The sequence below is a fragment of the Dryobates pubescens genome, chromosome 25, assembly GCF_014839835.1.
Source record: "Dryobates pubescens isolate bDryPub1 chromosome 25, bDryPub1.pri, whole genome shotgun sequence".
Lineage (NCBI taxonomy): Eukaryota > Metazoa > Chordata > Aves > Piciformes > Picidae > Dryobates > Dryobates pubescens.
Window position 1 is genome coordinate 630,041 of NC_071636.1, and position 24,460 is coordinate 654,500.

A 24,460-nucleotide genomic window follows, 5' to 3' on the forward strand; every position below is an offset into this window, starting at 1 on the left:
AGCTGCTCCTCCCAGCCCTGCTCTCCAGCCCCTTCCCCAGCTCTGTTGTCCCTCCCTGACCTGCTCTTGATGTCCTCCTGGGAGGGAGGGACCCAAAGCTGAACCCAGGCTCAGCCTCAGCAGCGCCCAGTCCAGGGGGCACCATCACCTCCCTGCTCCTGCTGGCCCAGGCCAGGCTGCTGGTGGCCTTCTTGGCCACCTGGACACACTGCTGGCTCATCTGCAGCTGCTGTCACCCAGCGCCCCTGGGGCCTCTTCTGCTGGGCAGTGTCCATCCGCTCTGCCCCCAGCCTGGAGCAGCCTTGGGGCCGTCGCGACCCCAGGGCAGGAGCCAGCCCCCGGCCTCGCTGAGCTTTGCTGTGCCAGGGGCGGACGCGGGGCACAGGAAGGGAACTGTCCCTCGGAGCTGTGCGCAGGGCAGCGCTGGGGCAGCGCGCAGGGGCTGCGGGGCTTGTGCGGGCTGCGGGCAGCGCGGAGGGGCTGTGGGCAGCGCGCAGGGGCTGCGGGCAGCGCGCAGGGGCTGCGGGCAGCGCGCAGGGGCTGCGGGCAGCGCGGAGGGGCTGCGGGCAGCGCGGAGGGGCTGCGGGCAGCGCGCAGGGGCTGCGGGGCTTGTGCGGGCTGCGGGCAGCGCGGAGGGGCTGTGGGCAGCGCGCAGGGGCTGCGGGCAGCGCGCAGGGGCTGTGGGCAGCGCGGAGGGGCTGCGGGGCTTGTGCGGGCTGCGGGCAGCGCGGAGGGGCTGCGGGCAGCGCGGAGGGGCTGCGGGCAGCGCTGGGGCAGCGCGCAGGGGCTGCGGGCAGCGCGGAGGGGCTGCGGGCAGCGCTGGGGCAGCGCGCAGGGGCTGCGGGCAGCGCGGAGGGGCTGCGGGCAGCGCGCAGGGGCTGCGGGCAGCGCGGAGGGGCTGCGGGCAGCGCGGAGGGGCTGCGGGCAGCGCGGAGGGGCTGCGGGCAGCCCGCAGGGGCTGCGGGGCTTGTGCGGGCTGTGGGCGGAGCTGCTGGACGGCTCGGTCGGAGCGGGAGGGCTGCAGAGAGTGCTCCGGCTCAGGGATGCTTTGGATTTATGACTCCCAGGAACCTTTGTCACAGCAAAGCTTTCCCGGGCTCCCTGCAAGCAGCCCTTTTGTTTTACTGCCCTTGTAAATCAGCTCGGTGTGCAGCCAGGTGAGGACAGCAAATGTTAGTCGAGGGCCAGCTTCAGCGAGACCCAGCAGTCAGCATGCATAAGACAGCGCTGGAGCAGAGTCAGCCACGACAGCAGTGAGCAGGAGAAGCAAGTCCAGAGGTGAGACTGCCCAGACCTCGCTGCCCAGGGCAGGGCTGCCTCTGGGCTGCACAGCTCAGGCTGGAGGTGGCTCTGAGCAGCCTGCTCTGGTGGGAGGGGTCCCTGCCCAGGGCAGGGGCTTGGAACTGGCTGAGCCTTGAGGTCCCTTCCAGCCCTGAGAGCAATGGTCAGTGGCCTGCTGGCAGCTGGAGAGGCAGGGGGCAGCTGGGGGCAGCCTGAGCTGTGTGGAGGAGTGAAGCCCAAGGGCTTTTGTGCAGCAGGAATGAAGGACAAGAGAGGGGAATGGAGGTAGGAGCAAGCCAGGGGACTGCAGCCTGGGCAGGCATCACAGGGGAAGAGAGCAGAGGATCATGGAATGGGCTGGGTTGGAAGGGACCCCCAAAGGTCATCCAGTCCAACCCCCTGCAGCCAGCAGGGACACCCTCAGCGAGATCAGGCTGCCCAGAGCCCTGGTGAGCCTGTGGCAGGGTGAGCCTGATGGGCACAGCAGTGGCACCTGAGGGGGGCAGAGCTAGGGACAGGGTCTGCAGAGCTTGGCAGCAGCACAGGATCACAGAACTGTGTTTGGGGTGTAAAAGCTCCCCAGGATCCCCCAGCCCAGCATCAGCCCAACCCCACCATGGCCACCAGACCCTGGCCCCAAGGGCCATGGCCACAGCTTGCTTGAACCCCTCCAGCATGGGGACTGCACCACCTCCCTGGGCAGCCTCTGCCAGTCCCTGACCACTCTGGCAGCAGAGAAACTCTTCCTCACCTCCAACCTGAACCTCCCCTGGCACAACTCCAGGCCAGTTCCTCTTTTTCTTCCCATCAAGGCTCTCAGGCTCTGTCCCAGGCTGCCCAGGGAGGTGGTGGAGTCCCCAGCTCTGGAGCTGTGTCCCCATAGAGTCACAGAGCTGGCAGGGCTGGAAGGGACCCCAAGGCTCAGCCAGCCCCAGCCCCCTGCCATGGGCAGGGACACCTCACACCACAGCAGGTTGCTCACAGCCACCTCCAGCCTGGCTGCAAACACCTCCAGGCAGGAGGCTTCCACCACCTCCCTGGGCAGCCTGTGCCAGGCTCTCACCACCCTCCTGGGCAACAACTTCTTCCTCACAGCCAATCTCAATCTCCCCACTTCTAGTTCTGCTCCATCCCCCCCAGTCCTGTCCCTCCCTCACCCCCTCCAAAGTCCCTCCCCAGCTTTCCTGCAGCCCCCTGCAGCTCCTGGAAGGCCACAATGAGGTCTCCTGGGAGCCTTCTCCTCTCCAGCCTGCACAACCCCAACTCCCTCAGCCTGGAGCAGGCTGCCCAGAGAGGTTTGGAGTCTCCTGCTCTGGAGCCTCTCCAGCCCCACCTGGATGTGTTCTGTGTGCCCTGTGCTGGACTCTCTGCTCCTGCTCTGGCAGGGGCTTGGACTTGGTGATCTTCAGGGGTCCCTTCCAACCCCTGGCATCCTCTGATGCTGTGAGCCTGTGACAGTCTGTGGCTGCTGCTGTGTCTGGAGGCTGGCAGCAGGGCTGGAGGGGAAGCAGGGGCTGGATGGGAGGGAGGAGAGCTGGCTGTGCCCAGGGAGCTGTGCAAAGGGCAGAGAAGGACAGAGGCCAAGAGGCAGAGGCAGAGGTGCAGGAGGGGGCAGCTGAGCTCCACAAACAGCCATCCCTAGCTGCCAGCCCCTGTGCCTGACACAGCACTGGGAGCCTCCAGCCAAGCACCCAGGGAGCTCTCTCTCAAGATCCTGCCCCAGCAAACTCCTCTGAGGAAGAGCTCCCAAACTTTGATGGCTGTTGCCATGGGGATGAGACTTGGAGCAAAGGGTGCCAGAGGGTTTCCTATCATCAGCCTTTGTCATAAACAAATAACCTGCTGGAGACTGGGGGGGAAGGAGGAGAAGGGCTGGAGCTGGCCCCAGGGCATCTCCTCACCAGCCCCAGGGGCTGCAGCTCATCAATCAGGGGAGGAGGAAGCCTGTCAGTTCCACCAGGGGTCACTTGGTCAAACCAAGTGCAGTGGTGGGAGACAGCAGGGTGGGTGGGGAGGGAATTCAGGCCAGGTCTGGTCACTGGCAGTTAGCTTCTGCCGGCTGCTGACAGCAGCTCAGCCCCACAAGCCTCCCAGGAGCTGCAGCCTGCAGCCTGCTGGGCTGCCCCTGACACCCTGGGGCCTCTGGGCAGCTGTGGCCCTGTGCTGGCACCCTGGGGATGTGGCTGCTCTCTGCCTTGCTTGGGGCTGAGCTCAGCTCTCTGAGGTCCATCAGGGCCAAGGGCTGGGCCCTGCACTTGGGCTTGGGGCAGAGAAGGGGACCTGGGGGTGCTGGGTGCCAGCAGCTGGAGAGAGGCAAAGGAAGAGTTGATTGCTGTGGCTGGTTTGGGGGAGCAGCCCCTGCCCCACAGCCACCATCCCTGCACCCCGAGGGAAGGGTCTGCATCCCCCCTGCTCTGTCCTGGGCTCCATCCTGTCCCTGCAAGCAGAGGGGGTTTGCAAGCAGGAGGTTAGTCAGCAGCTCCCTTTCAGCACAGCAATTGTCATCCTGGCTTTTAATAGCTCTGGTGGCTCAGGCAGGAGGAGCAGCTGACCATGAGGCAGCAGCAGGGACAGCAGGAGAGGCCTAAAAAGGGAGCAGGCAGGGACATGGTTTTAAATAGAGTGCTTGAAGGGGGTGAGCTGGGAGTCCACTGGGGGGGAAAGAGTGCTGGGCAGAGACCTGTGGCACAGAGAGGGAAGAGCTTCCCTTCCTGTGGCACAGAGAGGGAAGAGCTTCCCTTCCTGTGGCACAGAGAGGGAAGAGCTTCCCTTCCTGTGGCAGAGAGGGAGGAATCCTCCTGAGGTTTGCCTGCCCCAGCTCTGAGCCTGCCCAGGGGTCAGTGAGCTTTAGAGCCTGGCAGTGCCTCTGCCCCAGGCTGGGGTTCAGCTGTGCCCTGGCAGCCGAGGCCCCTGCCAGAGCAGGCAGCACATTCCCTGCCTGCTGCCCAGGGAGGCTGTGGCTCAGCTCTCTGCCCCCCCTGGCAGATGACTTCAGCAGGGGTGGAAGGGAAAGGGCAGATGAATGTTTGCCTGGCTGGGGAATGGCAGCAGCCTGCTCGTGCCCAGATGTGCAGGACACCCCTGAGCCCCGGGGCCAGGGGAAGGATCTTCTGTGGTGAGACTTCAAGCTCCCTCCCCCTGCATCCTTCTGTTACTGCCCTGCCTGGATGCCCAGGACCAGGACCCTGCTCTTTGCCACACTGCTAGAGGAGGAGACCCTAAACCCAGCCAGGACTGCACCTTCAGCTGCAAATTCAGCACCTGCAGAGCTGCCCTCCAGCAGGAACCCCTTAAAGGCTGCTGATCCCTGCCCTGCAGGGCTGGTGGGGGCTGGGGGAGCAGGAAATCTGGGCTCCAGCCCAGCTGCTCGGATTCAGGCTGGGGGAGTGATGGATCCATCAGGTGGAAGTTCTCTGAGGGCGAAGAGGAAACCCCAGAGGGTGAGGATTTGAGCATGGTGTAATGGCAGCCACGTGCTGCCAGGAGGAAGATGGATGTGGATGAGATGTTCAGCTCAATTAGGCTTGGCACAAGCCCAGGGATGCTCCTGGGGCTGTGCCAAGCTCAGCAACCCAGAAGGTAGGTGGAAAACAGCACAGCAGAGCAGCAAAAGCAGAGCACCTGGTGGAAGAGCTGGAAAGAGCCTCTGAAGCTGAGCAGCAGGGAAGGCAGCCAGGCTGGAGGCCCCCGGTGGAGGCTTAGGAGCTGTAGAAATGCTGCAGGAGAATCACAGAACCACAGAACTGGGTAGGAAGGCAGCTCCAAAGGTCACCCAGCCCAACCCCCCTCTGCAGTCAGCAGGGACATCCTCTGCCCTGCCCCAGTTCCAAACCCTTGCTCCTTGTGCTCTCCCCACAGCCCCTTCTGAGCAGTCCCTGCCCAGCCTGCCTGCAGCTCCCTGCAGCTATTGCAGTGCAGCTCTGGGGTCTCCCTGCAGCCCCAGCTCTCCCAGCCTGTCCCCACAGCCCTCTGCTCATCTTGGCCCCCTCTGGACCCCCTCCATCAGGCCCAGGTCTCTCTTGTGCTGGGGTCCCCCAGCTGGCCCCAGCCCTGCAGGGGAGGTCTCAGCAGAGCAGAGCAGAGGGGCAGGATCCTCTCTCTGCCCCTGGCAGTGGGCACTGGCAGCACAGAAGGCCGAGGGCCAGCAGCAGGGAGCCCTGGCTCTGGCAGGCTCTGGAGGGCCAGGCTCTGTGGCTGCTGCCATGCTGGCTGATGTGAGCTCAGAGGCTTTCAGCTCTCAGCTTTGCTGCCTTTGCTCTGGCTGCTGTGCTCCAGCAGGGCTCTCTGCAGAGAGCTGAGCTCCAGGCTGCTGTTTTTACAAACCATTAGCACTTTCTGTCCCTCAGCCACCCTGACACCTCCCAGCTCCCTTTCATCTCTCTCTTTGTGCTTCCTGCCTTCTTTCTTCTCTTCCCTTCCCTCACCAAAATGCTGCCTGCAGCCCAGGGCTGGGGGTGACCCCACACTTACCAGCTCTGACACATCAAAACCTCTCCCCTCCCAGCCCAGCTCTCCCCCTCCTGCAGCAGCTGACGGTGCCAGGGGGTTAAAAACCCAAACAGCCTTAATGCAGGCAAAGAGGGAAGGGAGCAGAGCAGCACAGGAAGTTCTGTTCCACCACCAGAGCGATGCCCTCAGCTCCCAGCTGCCTCAGGGGCTCAGCAGTTGCAGCTTCCAGCAGGAGACAATCTGTGGGGACTGCAAGACACTCCCAGATCAGACTTCTCCAGCTGTTAACCCCTGGTGCCCTCAAGGCACTGCACCTCTGGGCTGATCAAGGGGAGTGTGGCCCCCAGGCTGAGGGAGGCTCTGCTCCCACTCTGCTCTGCCCTAACGAGGCCACATCTGGGGCACTGCCTCCAGGTCTGTGCTCCCCAGCTGAAGAGAGGCAGAGGACTGCTGGGGAGAGCCCAGGGCAGAGCCATGAAGCTGCTGAGGGGCCTGGAGCAGCTCTGGGAGCAGCAGAGGCTGAGACCCTGGGGCTGAGAGCCTGCAGCAGAGCAGCCCCAGAGGGGAGCTGAGCAATGCTCAGCAAGAGCTGAAGGAGCTGTGGGGGGCAAGAGGCTGGGGCCAGGCTCTGCTCAGGGGTGCCCAGGGACAGGGCAAGGGGCACAAAGTGGCAGCCAGGAGGTTCCATGTGAGCAGGAGGAGAAAGTTGCTTGGTGTGAGGCTGCTGGAGCCTGGAGCAGGCTGCCCAGAGAGGTTGTGGAGTCTCCTGGTGTGGAGAGCTTCCAACCCCCCCCTGGGCACTGTGCCCCTGGGCAAGCTGCTGTGGGAGCCCTGCTGGGGCAGGGCTGGGACTGGGTGAGCTCCAAGCTGCTGTGGGAGCCCTGCTGGGGCAGGGCTGGGACTGGGTGAGCTCCAAGCTGCTGTGGGAGCCCTGCTGGAGCAGGGCTTAGACTGAGGCTGCTGGGGGGAAGTGAGTGCTGACCTCGGGCTGCACAGCACAGCCAGGCAGAGCCCTGTCTGTCACCAGCCACTCCTTGCCCTGGTGCCAGGGGGGCAGCAAGGGCAAGGGCATCACCCTGGCCACCAGAGCCGTTTCAAGCAGCTGCTTCTCTTAGCATGCAAGAAGGCTCCCGTGGAGCTCCTGGGGTTTGTGCTGAATCAGCAGAGGAAAGGACATGTAGATGAATTAATCACAGTCACAGAATGTCAGGGGCTGGAAGGGAGCTCCAGAGATCACCCAGCCCAGCCCCCTGCCAGAGCAGGGCACCCAGGGCAGGGCACCCAGGACACATCCAGGCAGGTCTTGGATATCTCCAGAGGAGACTCCACAGCCCCCTGGGCAGCCTGCCCAACAGAGGCTACCAGGATGAGTGAGGGACTGCAGCACTGCCCTGGGAGGAGAGGCTGAGAGCCCTGGGGCTGCTGAGGCTGCAGAGGAGAAGCCTGAGAGGGGATCTAAGGAATGCTTCTAAATCTCTGAGGGCTGGGGGGCAGGAGGCAGGGCACAGGCTCTGCTCAGCTGCAGCCTGGCATAGGCCAAGGGGCAAGGGATGGAAACTGCAGCCCAGGAGGTTGCAGCTCAGCAGGAGGAGGAACTTCTGCCCTGGGAGGCTCCCAGAGGCCTGGAGCAGGCTGCCCAGAGAGGTTGTGGAGTCTCCTGCTCTGGAGCCTCTCCAGCCCCATCTGGATGTGTTCTGTGTGCCCTGTGCTGGAGTCTCTGCTCCTCTTTGCCAGGGGGGGTGGAGTTGATGACCTTTGTAGGTCCCTTCCCACCCCTAACATCCTCTGATCCTTCCCCACCCATGCAGGGCAGAGGTGCTCCAGGAGCCTGCAGCAGCATGAGGCAGCCCTCACACCTCCCCAGTGAGGGGGGAACCTTCCACCCCCCAGCACCGTCCTCCATGGAGAGCTTTCTTTGGCTGTGATGGATGGGGGCAGGGAGGACATCGATCTCCTGCCCCTGCCTGCAGGGCCTCAGAGGCTGCTGTCACCAGAAGGCTTCCTCTCTGCCTCATTGCTCTGATTAACTTATTAGGAGTTAATTAATCAGGCCCATTGACTGGCTGTCACATTGCTGGGTGGTTAGTCTGCTCTGGGGGCTGAGGGTCATAGCAGAAGAGTTCCTTCTGTCCTCTTCACTGTGTGCTGTCTGCCATCAGAGCTCCTGGCTCTCAGGGGCCCTCAGGGAGCTGTGTGTGCAGGTTCCTGTCTTGGCCACAACAAGGCAGCGTGGGGGAGGTTGGAGACCTGCCCCAAAGCACAAGGAGACCTATTCCACCCCCCTGCCAGGGGCTGATGCTCACAGACTGGATGCCAGCTCCCTGCCCAGGTGGCAAGGCTGCAAGCATCTGAGCCTCCCAGCACAGGGGAGTGAGCAGAGCAGGGAGGCTGGGGAGCAGGAGACCTCCCACGGCAGGGAGTGCTGGATCCAGCAGCATTGCTGTGTGCTGGATGCAGGCAGGGCCTGGGGCTGGGCTGCTTCCCCTCCTCTGCCTCCTTGGTGTCACACAGGCAGTGCTGGCAGGCTGGGGAAGTGCTGAAGCATCCCAAGATCAGCACAGGCTCCCAGGTGTTAGGGGCTGGAAAGGACCTCAGGAGGTCACCCAGTCCAGAGTCAGATTGGCTGTGAGGAAGAAGTTGCTCCCCAGGAGGGTGGTGAGAGCCTGGCACAGGCTGCCCAGGGAGGTGGTGGCAGCCTCCTGGCTGGAGGTGTTTGCAGCCAGGCTGGAGGTGGCTGTGAGCAACCTGCTGTGGTGTGAGGGGTCCCTGCTGTGGTGTGAGGGGTCCCTGCTGTGGTGTGAGGTGTCCCTGGCCAGGGCAGGGGGCTGGAGCTGGCTGAGCCTTGAGCTCCCTCCCTGCCCTGCCAGCTCTGTGGTTCTGTGACTTTCAGTGAGGGAAACTGTGAGCACCTCCAGCCAAGAGCCAGGCAGGAATGTCACCTCCCCAGGAATGTCACCTCCCCAGGTGCCAGCTGTGCAGGGAAGACATCTGGGCTTGAGCAGGGAGAAGGTCAAGGACGAGAGCTGCTGGGGACCTCCTGACCTTCTCTGGTGCTTCTGTGCCTGAGGGTTGTGTGTGGTGCCTGTGCCTCCTGGGGAGCCTTTGCTCCCCCAGCAGCTGCTGAAGCTGTCCTTGCCCTGGCACAGTGTCAGAGATGTGCCTTCCTCCGGGGCCACTGCCAGCTCCCACTGCCACAGGGGCCCCATTAGACCACTGGGGGGCACAAGGCAGAGCCTTGGTGAGGTGGATGCCCATATGGACCACGTGGCATCTTGTCACCTCCTCAGCCCTTCAGGGGTGACAGCAACCCCCTGCTCCCTGTGCAGAGCACAGGTGGTGCTGGTGGCTGCTGGTGGGCATTGAAGAGGCCACAGCCAGAGTGGGCACCCCTTGGGGTGGGGGCCTGTGCCCTCCAGCCCTTGTCTTGCCACCTCCTGCAGAGCAGCAGCTCTCTGCAGCTCAGTGAGCCTGCTCTGCTGAACAGCTCTGACATTTGAGGTGAGCAGTAAAGGTCAGGCTCAGAGGACGGGGAGGAGGATTTAATGAGCAGAGCCTGGCTCTGCTGCAGCCTCCCTGGGGGGCAGGGGAGTCTGGGGAGCCCCAGGGCCAGCCTGGCTGCCTCTGCAGGGAGCACCACCACGGGGGGTGGGCTGCATGCCTGGGGTGGGCTCCCCTGCTCCTCCACTCCCCTCTCAGAACCCCAGGATCATCAAATCATTGTCGTTGGAAGAGCCCTTTAAAGTCCCCACATCAAGCATCGGCGCAGCCCTGTCCTGCCCCTCAGCACCACCCCTGCACGGCTGCTGGACCCCCCCCGGGCTGAGGACTCCACCGCTGCCCCGGGCAGCAATCGACTGCAGCGATCTCCCTCCCCCCCGCTGCTTCCCCGGGGCTGTGGTCGGGGCCGGGAATGCTTCTGGAGCGCTAACAAACCCCTGGCCACCAGGCAGCTGCACGACGACCTTGCCCTCTGCCCCTGCAGAGCTGAGGCAGGAGGCTGAGCCCCGGCAGGGAGGGGAGGCCGAGGCTGCCCTCCCCCAGCCTGGCCCTGAGCAGTTCTGTGGAGTTAGCACTTCCCTGCTTTGCCCCCAGCGGCTCAGAGCTCAGCTCCTGTTGGCTTCCACCTGCAGTGCTCAGCACTTCTGCAACCTAAGGATCCCCCACCGGTCTCTTGGCTCCAGCACTATTCTGATGCCATTCCTGATTCCACAGGGTCCTTGAGGTGCCCAGGGAGTACCAAAGTGTCCCTGTGGCCAGGAAGGCCAAGGGTGACCTCTGGAGCTCCCTCCCATCCTTCCCCTGCCATGCTGGGACTCTGTGCTCTCAGAATGCAGTCAGGAGCTGGAAGCTCAGCACTGGGAGGCCCTCGTGCAGCAGTCTCTGGTGTGGGCCCCCTGCCCACCCCCACACCTCTCGGCAGGGAACGGAATCAGAGCCAGACCAGGAGCAGCAGGGGAGGGCTGGTGAGTCAGAGCAGCCCTGTGGGTGTCTGCTTGAGCCCCCTTGCATATGGCAGCAGGCTGAGCCTGCCCCCGTGCTGCCAGCCCATGGCCTGGGGGCAGGTCATGCTCCCCCAGGCTGTGGTTTGCTCTAGGGTCCTGCAGCTGACCCCTGGGAGCTGTCTGAGGCTGTGACTGCACTGAGGCAGGAGGGACACTGAGGCAGGAGGGCACTGAGGCAGGAGGGACACTGAGGCAGGAGGGACACTGAGGCAGGAGGGCACTGAGGCAGGAGGGACACTGAGGCAGGAGGGCACTGAGGCAGAAGGGACACTGAGGCAGGAGGGCACTGAGGCAGAAGGGACACTGAGGCAGGAGGGACACTGAGGCAGAAGGGACACTGAGGCAGGAGGGCACTGAGGCAGGAGGGACACTGAGGCAGGAGGGCACTGAGGCAGGAGGGACACTGAGGCAGGAGGGCACTGAGGCAGGAGGACACTGAGGCAGGAGGGAGGTGGGGCTTGGGCTCTGCTCCCCAGTCTCAGGTCACAGAAGGAGAGGAACTGGCCTGGGATTGTGCCAGGGGAGGCTCAGGCTGGAGGTGAGGAAGAGTTTCTCTGCTGCAGGAGTGGTCAGGGCCTGGCACAGGCTGCCCAGGGAGGTGCTGCAGTCCCCATGGCTGGAGGCGTTCAAGCAAGCTGTGGCCGTGGCACCTGGGGCCATGGTGGGGCTGGGTTGGCGCTGGACTGGATGTCCTTGGAGGTCTTCCCCAGCTGAGACCGCTCCGTGGTGCCGAGATCCCATCCCGCTGCAGGGGGCTCCGCAGGAGCTCCGCCGCTGGTCCGGACACCGGCAGGGAGCACTGCGGGGCCAGGGCCGGGGCGAGGCAGGCTGCGGGCGGGGACCGGGAGCTCCGGGAGCCGTGAGCAGGGTTTAGGAGGGACTCAGTTCCCGGACTAACAGCACCCAGGAAGCTGTTGGAGAGGAGCTTTGCACAGCAGAGTGTTGGCAGCGGCACTGCGGAGCCGCGGCGCAGCCTCCCCTGCTGCGGCGGCCCCAGGGACGGCAGGACCCTGCCTGGCCGCACTGCTCTGCCCTCCTGCCGGGCTCCCAGCGGTCACCTCCGCCCCTGCCGCGCTCGACAGCTTGAGCCTGCAGGGAACCGGGACACAAGCTTCAGATGGGCTCCAGGAGTGGCTCCCCAGCAGCTCTCTCGGAGCCAGGCGGGACAGGGGGAAGCTGAGCCCAGAGCTTAACTCCTGCAGCGCTGGGATCTCCTCAAGGCTCCCCTGAGTCCCAGCTCCAGACCAGGCTGCCCGAGGTGTGCCTTGCAGGTGCTCCTGCTCTGGGCTGCCCAGAGCAAGCAGCACAGGCATCCAGGGAGCCCTGAGGAGGGGAGAGGGGAGGAGAGGGTCAGAGCTGGGTCATTGTGGTGGCTGATGAGGCACAGGGAGCAAGTCAGCAGGAGACCACACGTGGTGCTGGAGCGGTAGGGATGAGGAGGGGTGGTGGAAGGATGAGTCAAAGCCTGTGGGAAGTGGTAGGGCTGAGCCAAGCTGCTTTGTGACCCATCTGCCTGGCAGAAATGGGCATGGAGGCTCTGGCATGGAGCACTGGCTGAGCCCTGCCTTCACTAGCCAGGCAAGAAATGCTCCTGCTGGGGCTGCTGAGAGTGAAGCCAACCTCTCTGTGAGGGACACTGGCTTTGGCTGCCCCTCTGCACTGCTCTGCACCCCTGTGTCCTGTTCCTTTCCCAGGTGGTGCCTGGGTGCCAACAGGCAGAGGCTTCTTGGCCGTGCCAGCTGCTGCCTGCAGCCAATGGAGGAACCTCCCTCCGCCAAGGTGCAGGCAGAGCTTGGGAGACCTGGGGCAGAGAGGAGGCAGAGAGCAGGGAGGAAGAGCAAGGCTGGCAGAGAGCCTGCAGCTCCACAGAGGAGCCCAGAGGACTGCTGGGAAGAGCAGGAAGAAGATGAGGGCCTGTGAGCCCCTGGAGTGCCCTGCAGGAGAGCACCGTGCTGGGGTGAGAGCAGCCTGCTGGGGGGTGCAGACCTCACTCCTCCATGCTCACCTAGGTCAGTGGTGCCCCAGAGCACTGCCTCCTGCCAGCAGCACGGGCAGGGGGGCACTGCTGTGGGTCACCAGCTCCTCAGCCCTGCTCAGGACCACGCTGGGAGCTCTCTGTCCTGGTGGGCTGAGAGATGCAGGGCGGTGCTCCAAAGCCAGGAGGGCTGCTGGGCCGCCCTGGGCCTCCTGCAGGAGCTGTGGTGCTTGCCAGGTGTCCTCCCCAGGGAGGCTCCCAGCCCCCTCCGTGCCCTGCTTGGTGCCAGGGATTCCCCAGGTGCCAGCCAGGAGCTTCCTGCCCGAAGAGCTTTCACCAGAGGAGTGCTGGCTTGGAGCCAAGAGGCATCAGGAAGGCCTTAACAAATTAATGATAATGATGAAAGAGAAACAACCCCCCCAGAGCCTCAGCGCTGGGGCAGGCTTGCCAGGACAGCTCTGCTGGAAAGAGAGCTCTTGAAAGCTGTCAGCATCTCAGATCTGAGGCTCCTCCTCGCTTCAGAGGCAGCTGTTTGAAGCAGAGCCTCTGGGGTCCTGGCTGCAAGCTGCCTGCTTTGCTGCTCTTCATTTCCCCACTTGGTTTTGTGAGCCTCAAGAAACTTTCCCCTGGCTTCTCCCAGCTTTTTTCTGGGGGGCCTTGTGTCCTCCACCCCCCCTTTTTCCCAACCTTTTTTCCCCTGGAGTGATTTCCAGACTGCCCCTGGGAAGGGATCATGAACTGCACATGGATGAGCAGCCCCCTGGGCAAGGACCTTCAGAGTCCTGGTGGCCAGCAAGTTCTGCATGGGACAGCAAGGTGCACCCCTGGCCAAGGAGGTCAGTGGGGTCCTGGGGTGCTGAAGGGAAACCTCACTGCCCCCTGCAGCTCCCTCACAGGAGGCTGGAGCCAGCTGGGGGTTGCTCTCTTCTCACATGCACCAAGGGACAGCTCAAGAGGAAACAACCTCAGCTTGTGCCAGGGGAGGTCCAGGTTGGGTGTTAGGAAGAATCTCTTCCCAGCAAGGCTGCTCAGGCTGTGTCCCAGGCTGTGTCCCAGGCTGTGTCCCAGGCTGCCCAGGGAGCTGGGGGAGTCCCCATGCCTGGAGGTGTTCAAGAAAGGTGTGGCCATGGCACTGGGGCCATGGTTGGGGGCCATGGTTGGGGGCCATGGCACTGGGGCAATGGTTGGGGGCCATGGTTGGGGGCCATGGCACTGGGGCCATGGCACTGGGGCCATGGTTGGGGGCCATGGTTGGGGGCCATGGTTGGGGGCCATGGTTGGAGGCCATGGTGGTGTCTCTGGTTGAACTGGATGACCTCAGAGGGCTTTTCCAACCCAAACCATCCCTTGATTCTCTCCTCCTGATTCTCCCCTAGTCCTAGGATGCTGTCAGAGGATCAGTCAGGAGCAGCCTGGCTGCCCTCAGCACAGGAAGGACCTGCAGCTGATGGAGAGGGTCCAGGAGAATGCTCAGGGGCTTGGAGCAGCTCTGCTGCAAGGAGAGGCTGAGGGAGCTGGGGGTGTTCAGCCTGGAGAGGAGGAGGCTCAGGGCAGACCTCAGAGCAGCCTGGCAGGACCTGAAGGAGGCTACAGGAAGGCTGCAGAGAGACTGTTGGCAAAGGCCTGCAGGGACAGCACCAGGGGCAATGGCTCCAGACTAGAGCAGGGCAGACTGAGATTGGGTATCAGGAAGAAGTTCTTCCCTGTGGGGCTGCTGGAACACTGCAGCAGGCTGCCCAGGGAGGGGGCTGAGGCTCCAGCCCTGGAGATCTCCAAGGGGAGGCTCAGTGAGGCCCTGGGCAGCCTGATCTAGCTGGGGATGTCCCTGCTGGGTGTGGGGAGGTTGGGCTGGAGGAGCTGTGTAGCTCCCTTCCAGCCTGGCCCATTCTGTGGCTCTATGCTTCTGTGATTCCCACACTCCCCCTGGTAAAGCAGAGCTGCCCCAGGCCTGGGGCTCCCATGCAGGGTGGGCAGCATTCAGCCCTGCTCCACCACAGGATGTTAGGAGCTGGGAGGCAGCTCCGGAGATCTTTGAGCCCAACCTTCCTGGTCTCAGCTTCCTGGCTGCTTCGGCTGGCCAAGAATTCCCACGGCCAGGGCTTGGACGTTTGAATTGCTCCGGTGAAGGGCAGCTCCAAGGAGGGCTGGAGGGGCTGAGCCCTCTTCCTCCCTCTCCTGCTCGTCCCCAGGCTGCGCTGCCCCGAGCCCAGGGCGGGCTCGGGCTGTCGGAGGCAGCAGAGGAGGAGGAGGAGGGAGATCGATCACGAGCAGCACGTCGTGCTGACTGCTGCCAGCAGATGGTATCGGCAATTTCCCCTTCTCTGCCGGCGTCAACAGATTGAATTACAAAGGCAAACACAGGCAAACAGAGCCCTCCCCAAACAAACAAACACGGCCGGGCCGCGCCGGGGCCGAGTGCCTCTGCCGCGGGCATCTGCCTGGGCTTGCCGGGGCAGCGCCAGCAGCGGGCACACCGCGGGCATGTGCTGGCCTGCCCGGCCTGGCTCTCGGCAGCCCTGGGGAGGGGGACTGTGACTCGCAGGCGCTGCTGTCGCATGCAGCTCACAGGGCAGGGGAGGAGCCGCTGCCTCCTCTGCTGCTGCTTCTGCTCCGTGCAGCCAGGGAGCAGCCGTCCGGGCTGGCAGCTCCTCCACCCCACACGGCCCTCCCCCAGGGCCAAGCAGCAAAGAGGAGAGAGTCGCACAAGAGAAGGAGAATGTGCTGGAGGGAAGGGATGCACCCAGAGGGACCTGGAGAGGCTGCAGAGCCGGGGCCAAGCCAACCTCCTGCAGCCCAACCAGGCCGAGGGCAAGGTCCTGCCGCTGGGGCAGGGCAGTCCCCAGCCTGCTCTGAGCACGGAGCTATCCCTCCCCCCTGCACACCCCCCTGGCATCGCCTCCCTGCTGCCCAGCACTGCTCACAAGTCACCACCCAGCAGCTTCTGCCTTTTGGCTTTCTGGGGTTGTTGCCTCCCCCACTGTTCCCCGAAGCCATCCTCACATCTCGCAGCCGCTGCGGGGCGAGCAGGAAGAGCTGCCAGCAGCTCTCCTTGACAAAGCCTCCCTGGAGAGGGGAAGGCTGGAAAGCCTTGTGAAGGGGCAAGGCCAGCCTGCAGACAGGGATGTTTGATTGGCTCTCCCTTGCATTCCCCAGGAAGGCTTCACAGCTCTTCCCTCCTGCTCCAGCTCTTCCTCACTGAACAAAAACACCACAAAACCAACCCCAACCCCAACCCAACTGCATCCAGCAAGATGCAGATTGATTCACTGCTCACAGGGCTGAGCCTGGATGCTTTGCACCTCCAGCAGATGAGCTGTGCCTGCTCTGGTTATGGAATAAGTGCAGCTCAGCAGCAGCAGCTTCCCCAAGCAGCAGCAGCAGCAGCACATAGGGGGGTGGTGGTGAGGGGGGGGAAGAAAGAAGCAAGCTCAGAGCTATTAATCAACTTTAGCTGCATGAGATTTGGGTCCTCCAGCTCTTCACTGCTGGTAATATCTTCCCCTAAGTGCAGCAGAGCTGTGATTGCCTTCTCCTGCTGCCGTGGCTAGGAGATTGCTTCTCCAGGAGGAGATGGAATGGGAGGTTTAATACCTCTGGTGTTGCACAGACAAATGACCTGCACAGGTTTCAGCTGGCCTGACAGCTGTGATCAGGAAGGGAAGGGAAAGCTCTGCTCTGACCAAAGATGTGCACTGGGGCTTGTAACATCTCTGTCAGCTTCCTGCTCCTTCCCCTGATTGAGCTCCTGGCTCCAACCTGGGGCTGAGGACCTGCCAGCAGGCAGCTCCTCTGCTTCCTCCTGAGAAGCTGAACCCAATCACCCCAAAATGAAATGCAGAGAGGAAGTCCTCTGGAAGCTGCCAAAGCAGCATGAGGAGGACATGGACCTGCTGGAGAGGGTCCAGAGGAGGCTACCAAGATGGTCTGAGGGCTGGAGGAGCTCTGCTATGGGCACAGGCTGGGAGAGTTGGGGCTGTTCTGCCTGGAGAAGAGAAGGCTCCAGGGAGACCTCAGAGCAGCCTGCCAGGACCTGAAGGGGGCTACAGGAAGGCTGCAGAGAGACTGTGCCCAAAGGCCTGCAGGGACAGCACCAGGGGCAGTGGCTTGAAAGGAGAGCAGAGCAGGTTGAGATTGGATGTGAGGAACAAGTTCTGCCCCAGGAGGCTGCTGGAGCACTGCAGCAGGCTGCCCAGGGAGGGGGCTGAGGCTCCAGCCCTGGAGCTATCCAAGGTGAGGCTGGAGAGGGCTCTGGGCAGCCTGCTCCAGGGGAGGATGTCCCTGCTGAGTGCAGAGGGGCTTGGGCTTGATGAGCCTTGAGCTCCCTTCCAAGCCAGACCCTTCTGTGACTCCTATGGATCACATCTCATGAAATGAGGGCTCCATGAGGGCTCCATGGGGTTCCTGGTGCCCCTCAGGCCATGGTGCTGCCCTGGCTGTGCATGGGGACCACCTGGGACACACCATCTACACCCAGACATCATCAGCCAGGCTTCAGGCAGCCAGCACACCCCCAGCCCCCCCATTCCTGCCCTGGCAGAGTGCTCATTTGGGAAGTGTCAGCTCTGGCAGCTCAGGGCTGGTCTGGGCTCAGTGCCCTGCTCCCCAGCCTGTCTCCTGCTGGACCATCACAGGGGAGGGGTGGTTGTACCAGCAGCGCTCTGCTGCCTTCCCTTTGCTGTCTGCAGATCATCCTGCTGGCAGGCTGCACAAGTCAGCCCCAGCACACCCCCAGGGAGCAGACAGATATGGCAGTGGGGGAGCCTGCTCTCTGCAGCCACCCCCTCCTCCCCAGACAAGCTGTCACTCGAGGTCCCTCTCCCGGTGGATGAGTGAGGACGCTGCCTCCTCGGCATCCCTGGTGATGCTGAGTCAGAGCTGTGCCCTGCTGAGGTGCCTGGGTCCTCTCCTCACAGATCCACAGCAAGGCAGGGCTGGAAGGGAGCTCCAGAGGTCACCCAGCCCAGCCCCTGCCAGAGCAGGGCACCCAGAGCAGGGCACCCAGGGCAGGGCATCCAGGGACACAGCCAGGGACACAGCCAGGGACACAGCCAGGGGGGGCTGGGAAGGCTCCAGAGCAGACTCCACAACCTCTCTGGGCAGCCTGCTCCAGGCTCCAGCAGCCTCACAGGGACAAAGGTTTCCCTCCTGTTGCTGTGGCTCCTCCTCTGCTCCAGCTTGCCCCCAGTGCCCCTGGTGCTGTGCTTGGCCAGCCCTGAGCAGAGCCTGGCTCCAGCCCTGCACATCTTTACCCCAGCACTGAGGGCAGCCCTCAGGCTGCTCTGCTCCCAGCTCCCAGCCCCAGCTGCCTCAGCCTGGCCTCACAGGAGATGTTCCACTGCCTGCAGCAGCTCTGTGCCTCTGGGCTGGGCTCTCTCAGGCAGTTCCCTGAGCTCCTTCTCGAGCTGAGGAGCCCAGAGCTGGGCACAAGATGCCAGCAGGGCAGAGCAGAGGGGCAGGAGAACCTCTCTGGAGCTACTGACCACAGCCCTTCTAGTCCAGCCCAGGATGCCCTTGGCCTTCCTGGCCACAAGGACACTTTGGTACTCCCTGGGCACCTCAAGGACCCTGCTGGATCAGGAATGGCATCAGAATAGTGCTGGAGTCAAGAGACCTCTAAGGAGCTTCACCCAGCCCTGAGATCAATTAGAAACAGGGGGCAGGGTGGGAAGGATTCAACTGCTTGGTGTTTCCAGGTCTGTTTGCACACTGAGCTGCCACACAGGCTGCCCAGGGAGGTGGTGGAGCAGGGCAGCAGGGGCAGAGCTTTCCAGGCAGGTCCTCTGCCCCCCTCATCTTCTCTGCCAGGAGCATCCTTGCCCCAACCTCTGCTCTCTGCCAGGAGCATCCTTGCCCCAACCTCTGCTCTCTGTCAGAGCATCCTTGCCCCAACCTCTGCTCTCTGTCAGAGCATCCTTGCCCCAACCTCTGCTCTATGCCAGGAGCATCCTTGCCCCAACCTCTGCCCTCTGCCAGGAGCATCCTTGCTCCAACCTCTGCTCTCTGCCAGGAGCATCCTTGCCCCAACCTCTGCTCTCTGCCAGGAGCATCCTTGCCCCAACCTCTGCTCTCTGCCAGGAGCATCCTTGCCCCAACCTCTGCTCTCTGCCAGGAGCATCCTTGCCCCAACCTCTGCTCTCTGCCAGGAGCATCCTTGCCCCAACCTCTGCTCTCTGCCAGGAGCATCCTTGCTCCAACCTCTGCTCTCTGCCAGGAGCATCCTTGCTCCAACCTCTGCTCTCTGCCAGGAGCATCCTTGCCCCAACCTCTGCTCTCTGCCAGGAGCATCCTTGCCCCAGCCTCTGCTCTCTGCCATGAGCATCCTTGCTCCAGCCTTTGCCCCCAGAGGGCCCGTCTGGTGTCCCTGGGGAGCGGTCTGACCCTCCATCAGGACCCAGCCGGTGTCTCAGGGCCGTGCTGGGAGGACCTTGCCCTTGCCAGAGCCGCGGCCAGGCGCTGGGGCAGGCTGGTCTCCTGGCCCCGGGCTGTCCGCAGCTCCAGGGCTGAGCTGGGGGCCTGGCTGCCCAGCCTGAGCCATCCTGCTGACAGCCAGCGGCCGCAGCGTGAGCAAAGGAGGGCTCCGGCCGCCCCCTCGGCGCATCCCCTGCGGGCACGGTCCCGCTCCGGGCACGGTCCCGCTCCGGGCACGGTCCCGCTCCGGGCACGGCGCCGCTCCGGGCACGGTCCCGCTCCGGGCACGGCGCCGCTCCGGGCACGGTCCCGCTCCGGGCACGGTCCCGCTCCGGGCACGGCGCCGCTCCGGGCACGGTCCGCGGCAGCCTGCTGGCAGCAGCCTGTCTGCAGCAGAGCATCGCCGCTGCCTTCCTCCTCCGCTCCCTCTGCTAATTGGCTTTCCCCAGCCCTCTCCGGTCCCCTTTCCTCCCCGGTGATCGGCAGGGAATGGAAGGGAGAGGCTGACTGAAGCTGACAAGATTTCTCCTCAACAAAAAAGCGAGAGGGAGAGCGGGGAAGCTGCCCGGGCTCCATCAAAGCCTTTTATTCGAGGCGCACGGGGAAGGAGCTGCCCTGTCAGCCGGCTCTCTGCGCGGGGAGCACATGAAAGGAGCCAACAGCCCTAATCAGCTCGAGCAACTTAGCGCAGGGTTGACCCTGGTGCGGTCCTGCACGGCTCTGAGGTTCCTTTTGAAGGTGTTGCCAGGTTTATTGATCGTGGGCAATGTCAATGTGTCACATGCCCAATTAACTCGGCACTTGGAGCGATCAATAGCCTAATTGCCTTCTCTTTAGAGGGGCCGATAATTTAATTAACCCCCTCCTCACTTTCTCCCCCCCGTCCCCACCTTTCCCTCCTCCCTTCCTTGTTTTCCCACCTCAGCATGCTGCAACAAACAGGGGGCTGGGCTGTGAGCCGTTGGAGAGGGAGGCAGGCAGCCTGCTGATGGAGATGCAACACTCACTCCCGAGGGCCTCCCGAGCTCTCCATCAGCTGCCTGGGAGCAGCAGAGGAGCAGCTGCTGAAGGAGAATCTTTTGCTTGCTCATCCTCTGCACCTTCTTGGGCACCAGGAGGTGAATCCCCTCCAGCAGGAGAAACAAAAGCAGGCTGCCCATGGAGGTGGTGGAGCAGGGGCAGCAGGGGCAGAGCAGTGCACCTCTGCAGGTCCTCTGCACCCCTCATCCTCTCTGCCAGGAGCATCCTTGCCCCAACCTCTGCCCTCTGCCAGAGCATCCTTGCCCCAACCTCTGCCCTCTGCCAGGAGCATCCTTGCCCCAACCTCTGCTCTCTGCCAGGAGCATCCTTGCCCCAACCTCTGCCCTCTGCCAGAGCATCCTTGCCCCAACCTCTGCTCTCAGTCAGGAGCATCCTTGCCCCAACCTCTGCTCTCTGCCAGAGCATCCTTGCCCCAACCTCTGCCCTCTGCCAGAGCATCCTTGCCCCAACCTCTGCCCTCTGCCAGGAGCATCCTTGCCCCAACCTCTGCTCTCTGCCAGGAGCATCCTTGCCCCAACCTCTGCCCTCTGCCAGAGCATCCTTGCCCCAACCTCTGCTCTCAGTCAGGAGCATCCTTGCCCCAACCTCTGCTCTCTGCCAGAGCATCCTTGCCCCAACCTCTGCCCTCTGCCAGAGCATCCTTGCCCCAACCTCTGCTCTCTGCCAGAGCATCCTTGCCCCAACCTCTGCCCTCTGCCAGGAGCATCCTTGCCCCAACCTCTGCCCTCTGCCAGGAGCATCCTTGCCCCAACCTCTGCCCTCTGTCAGAGCATCCTTGCCCCAACCTCTGCTCTCTGCCAGAGCATCCTTGCTCCAACCTCTGCCCTCTGCCAGGAGCATCCTTGCCCCAACCTCTGCTCTCTGTCAGAGCATCCTTGCCCCAACCTCTGCCCTCTGCCAGGAGCATCCTTGCCCCAACCTCTGCCCTCTGCCAGAGCATCCTTGCCCCAGCCTCTGCCCTCTGCCAGGAGCATCCTTGCCCCAACCTCTGCCCTCTGCCAGAGCATCCTTGCTCCCCCCCCCTGCTCTTTAGGCAGCTCAGTGAAGCCTCCTGGAGCTTTGAGGTGCTCAGGAGTTTCTCTGGGTGCTCTTGCTGTGGCTTTTGGGTTTTATTAGCAGCTAACAAATGAGCCTGGCAGGAGTAGCTGGGCTTTCCAAAGTGGTTAACTGCTCCATCTCAGGGTGTAATTGTTGGTGCTCCATCAGCCTTCAGCACAGCCACTCCTAATTGGGTCCCTCAGGTCTCTCTGCTGGCCTCTTCCTGTGTCTTTAGCAATGATCTTGGAAGGGAAAAAACCCACAACCACACAGCCCCCAAAATCATTACTGATAAAGTTTGGGGATGGCACTGAGGGATTGCTGGAGCAGTAAATACTGTCAGGAGCTGGGCAATCAGGTGCTGTTGTTTATATCTCTTAGTGAATTGGAGGTGATAAAAGCAGCCCCTGGTTTAAGGCAGCTAAATGCCAGGCCATAAACGTGGGGGAGCAGCAGGAGAGGTGGTGCTGGCAGGGGGGGAGAGGATGTGGTGGGAGCTGTGTCTCCAGGTGGTGCAGGAGAAATCCATCAGGGTTATGGACTTGCTGCTGTGCTCAAGCCTGGAGGTGCAAGCTGCAGAGGCTAAGCCCAGCCTGGAGTTCAATTCCCAGCAGCAATCTGCAGGGGAAATGCTGCAAGAGGGAAACAAAAGCCCAGAGGGAATTGTTCCAGGGAATTTATTCCCCTCCCTTTTTACCCTCTCCCCTGAGCCTGCTTTTGATGAGCCCAGGAGATGGTTACCCTCCCAAGCCCTGCTGCTTGGTCTGGGGGGATGGGGGAGGCTGGGAATCCAGCCCTGCCCCAGCTGCAGGGCCTTGCACTTGGCCTTGCTGAGCCTCATGAGGTTGCCTTGGGCCCAGCTCTGCAGCCTGCCCAGGGGCTGAAGGCTGAAGTGACCTTTCTGGGGCAGAGAGGGTGAAGGAGCTGTGCTCTGTCCTGTGCTGCTCTGGGTGGGTCTGGGGGTGGTCACTGGGACATCCTCGCTGTGCCTTCTCTGCTCTGCCCTGCTCAGACCACCCCTGCAATCCTGGCTCCAGCTCTGGGCTGCCCAGCTCCAGAGGGACAGAGACCTGCTGGGGAGAGTCCAACAGAGGCTGTGAGGATGATGAAGGGCCTGGAACAGCTCTGCTGTGGAGAAAGGCTGAGAGCCCTGGGGCTGGGGAGTGTGCAGAGGAGAAGGCTGAGAGGGGACCTGGTCAGTGAGGGGTGGGGGTCAGGAGGAAGGTGCCAGGCTCTGGCTGGTGGTGCCCAGGGACAGGACAAGGAACCACAGGGATGAGCTGGGACCCAGCCTGGGACAGAGCCTGGGACAGAGCCTGGGACAGAGCTTGGGACAGAGCCTGGGACCCAGCCTGGGACACAGCCTGGGACAGAGCTTGGGACAGAGCCTGGGACCCAGCCTGGGACACAGCCTGGGACCCAGCCTGGGACACAGCCTGGGACACAGCCTGGGACACAGCCTGGGACAAAGCCTGGGACAGAGCCTGGGACACAGCCTGGGACCCAGCCTGGGGCACAGCCTGGGACACAGCCTGGGACACAGCCTGGGACACAGCCTGGGACACAGCCTGGGGCAGAGCCTGGGACACAGCCTGGGACAGAGCCTGGGACAGAGCCTGGGACACAGCCTGGGGCAGAGCCTGGGACACAGCCTGGGACACAGCCTGAGCAGCCTTGCTGGGAAGAGATTCTTCCTGACACCCAACCTGGACCTCCCCTGGCACAGCCTGAGGTGGCTGCCTCAGGAGCATGTGAGAAGAGAGCAGCCCCCAGCTGGCTCCAGCCTGCTGTGAGGGAGTTGCAGAGGATGAAGAGGTCTCCCTGCAGCCTCCTCTTCTCCAGACCCAACAACCCCAGCTCCCTCAAGCTGCTCCTCACAGGACTTGTGTTCAAGGCCCTCCAGCAGCTTGGCTGCTGGTGATGTGTGAGCTCAGCCCTCAGCTCAGGAGCTTATCTGAGCAGTGTGAAGCTGTTTGCAGGAGGAGGGGAGGAGGAGGAGGGCCCCAGGGCTGTGTCAGGAGAACCTGAGCTCACAGCAGTGTGTTTATTTCTGGCCCCAAACCCCATCTGCTGCGGGCCTCAGCACTCAGCCTGCAGCCCCTCTGGCAGGCAGAGCTCCCCCTGCTCACAGCCAGCCCAGCCCAGCCCAGCCCAGCCTCAGGCAGCTCCAGGGGAGAGGGTTTGGCTCTTCTTTGCTGTTTGAGTGGTGCAGGAACAAAGCAGCTGGGGTCAGAGCTGGCTGCCCAGCAGAGCTTTGCCCTGCAGCAGCCCAAGCGCTGCCCTGGGCTGAGGCTGGGGGAGGCCCTCTGCAGATGCCTCCAGCCCCAGCAGGAGGCTGTGCCCCAGGCAGGGCAAGCCAGGGAGCAGCCATGGGGTCATGGTTGCAGCCAGCTGGGGCTTGGTCTCTCCTCCCAGGCACCCAGCCCCAGAACAAGAGGACACAGTCTCAAGCTGTGCCAGGGGAAGCTTAGGCTTGACCTTCGCAAGAAGCTCTTCCCAGCAAGAGAGCTTGGGATGTGCTGCCCAGGGAGGGCTGGGGTCAGCATCCCTGGAGGTGCTTAGGAGCAGCCTGGATGAGGCCCTTGGTGCCAGGCTCTGGTTGGTCAGCTAGGGCTGGGTGCTCAGCTGGAGCTGCTGACCTCGGAGGCCTCTTCCAGCCTGGCTGACTCTGTGCTCCTGTGCTGGGCTCTGGGGCTCCCTGAGCAGCACCTGGGGAGAGCCTCTCTTAGGAGCTGGGGGTGGCTGGGCCACAGGTTCCTCAGAGCCCCCTGAGCTCTGCTGCTCCTCCTGGGCTGGCAGCAGGAGGCAGGGGCCAGCAGGGCGAGCTGGTGGCACGAGGGGAGAGGAGAGGAGAGGAGAGGAGAGGGAGAGGAGAGGAGAGGAGAGGGAGAGGAGAGGAGAGGAGAGGAGAGGAGAGGAGAGGAGAGGAGAGGAGAGGAGAGGAGAGGAGAGGAGAGGAGAGGAGAGGAGAGGAGAGGGGAGAGGAGAGGAGAGGAGAGGAGAGGAGAGGAGAGGAGAGGAGAGGAGAGGAGAGGAGAGGAGAGGAGAGGAGAGGAGAGGAGAGGAGAGGAGAGGAGAGGAGAGGAGAGGAGAGGAGAGGAGAGGAGAGGAGAGGAGAGGAGAGGAGGGGAGAGGAGAGGAGAGGAGAGGAGAGGAGAGGAGAGGAGGGGAGGACCTCCCCCAGCCAGGGCTGGCCCAGCCCGGGGCTGCTTCCCGGGGAGCCCCCAGCAGTGGGGGTGCCCAGAGGGACTCTCCTGCATCCCTCAGCCCGAGGAGCCCCAGCGTGCAGGGGAGAGGCACCATCAAAAGGACATTTTGACACATGGTTAACATTTCATATAGCTGCTGCAGAAGAGTCCAAAGGAGGAGTTTGAAATATTCATCTCCTGGGAGGGAGCTGGGAGGATGAAAGGGGAGTGGGGAGGAGGGGGAGGCTGCTCTGTGTCTGCTCTGACTGCTGAAGGAGGCTGCCAGCTCCCCAGAGACCCTGCAGGGACTGCCTAGGCCAGGGGGCTTGAGAAGGGCACTCTGGAGAAGAGAAGGCTCCAGGGAGACCTTAGGGCAGCCTGCCAGGACCTGAAGGGGGCTGCAGAGAGACTGCTCCCAAAGGCCTGCAGGGACAGCACCAGGGGCAATGGCTTGAAAGGAGAGCAGAGCAGGCTGAGATTGGCTGTGAGGAACAAGTTCTGCCCCAGGAGGCTGCTGGAGCACTGCAGCAGGCTGCCCAGGGAGGGGGCTGAGGCTCCAGCCCTGGAGATACTCAAGG

General features: G+C 63.1%; 1 protein-coding gene across 1 annotated transcript in view; it reads right to left on the bottom strand.

Annotated features, from left to right (window-relative positions):
- Positions 1-24,460, bottom strand: part of LOC128898538 (basic proline-rich protein-like) — a 96,233-nt gene that overhangs the window by 28,425 nt on the left and 43,348 nt on the right. The window contains exons 4-5 of the mRNA XM_054173265.1: positions 18,752-18,998; positions 10,950-11,060 (exon numbers count right to left, since the gene is read on the bottom strand). Of these exons, the coding sequence (XP_054029240.1) occupies positions 10,950-11,060; positions 18,752-18,998 (358 nt within the window). The remainder of the gene's footprint in view (positions 1-10,949; positions 11,061-18,751; positions 18,999-24,460) is intronic.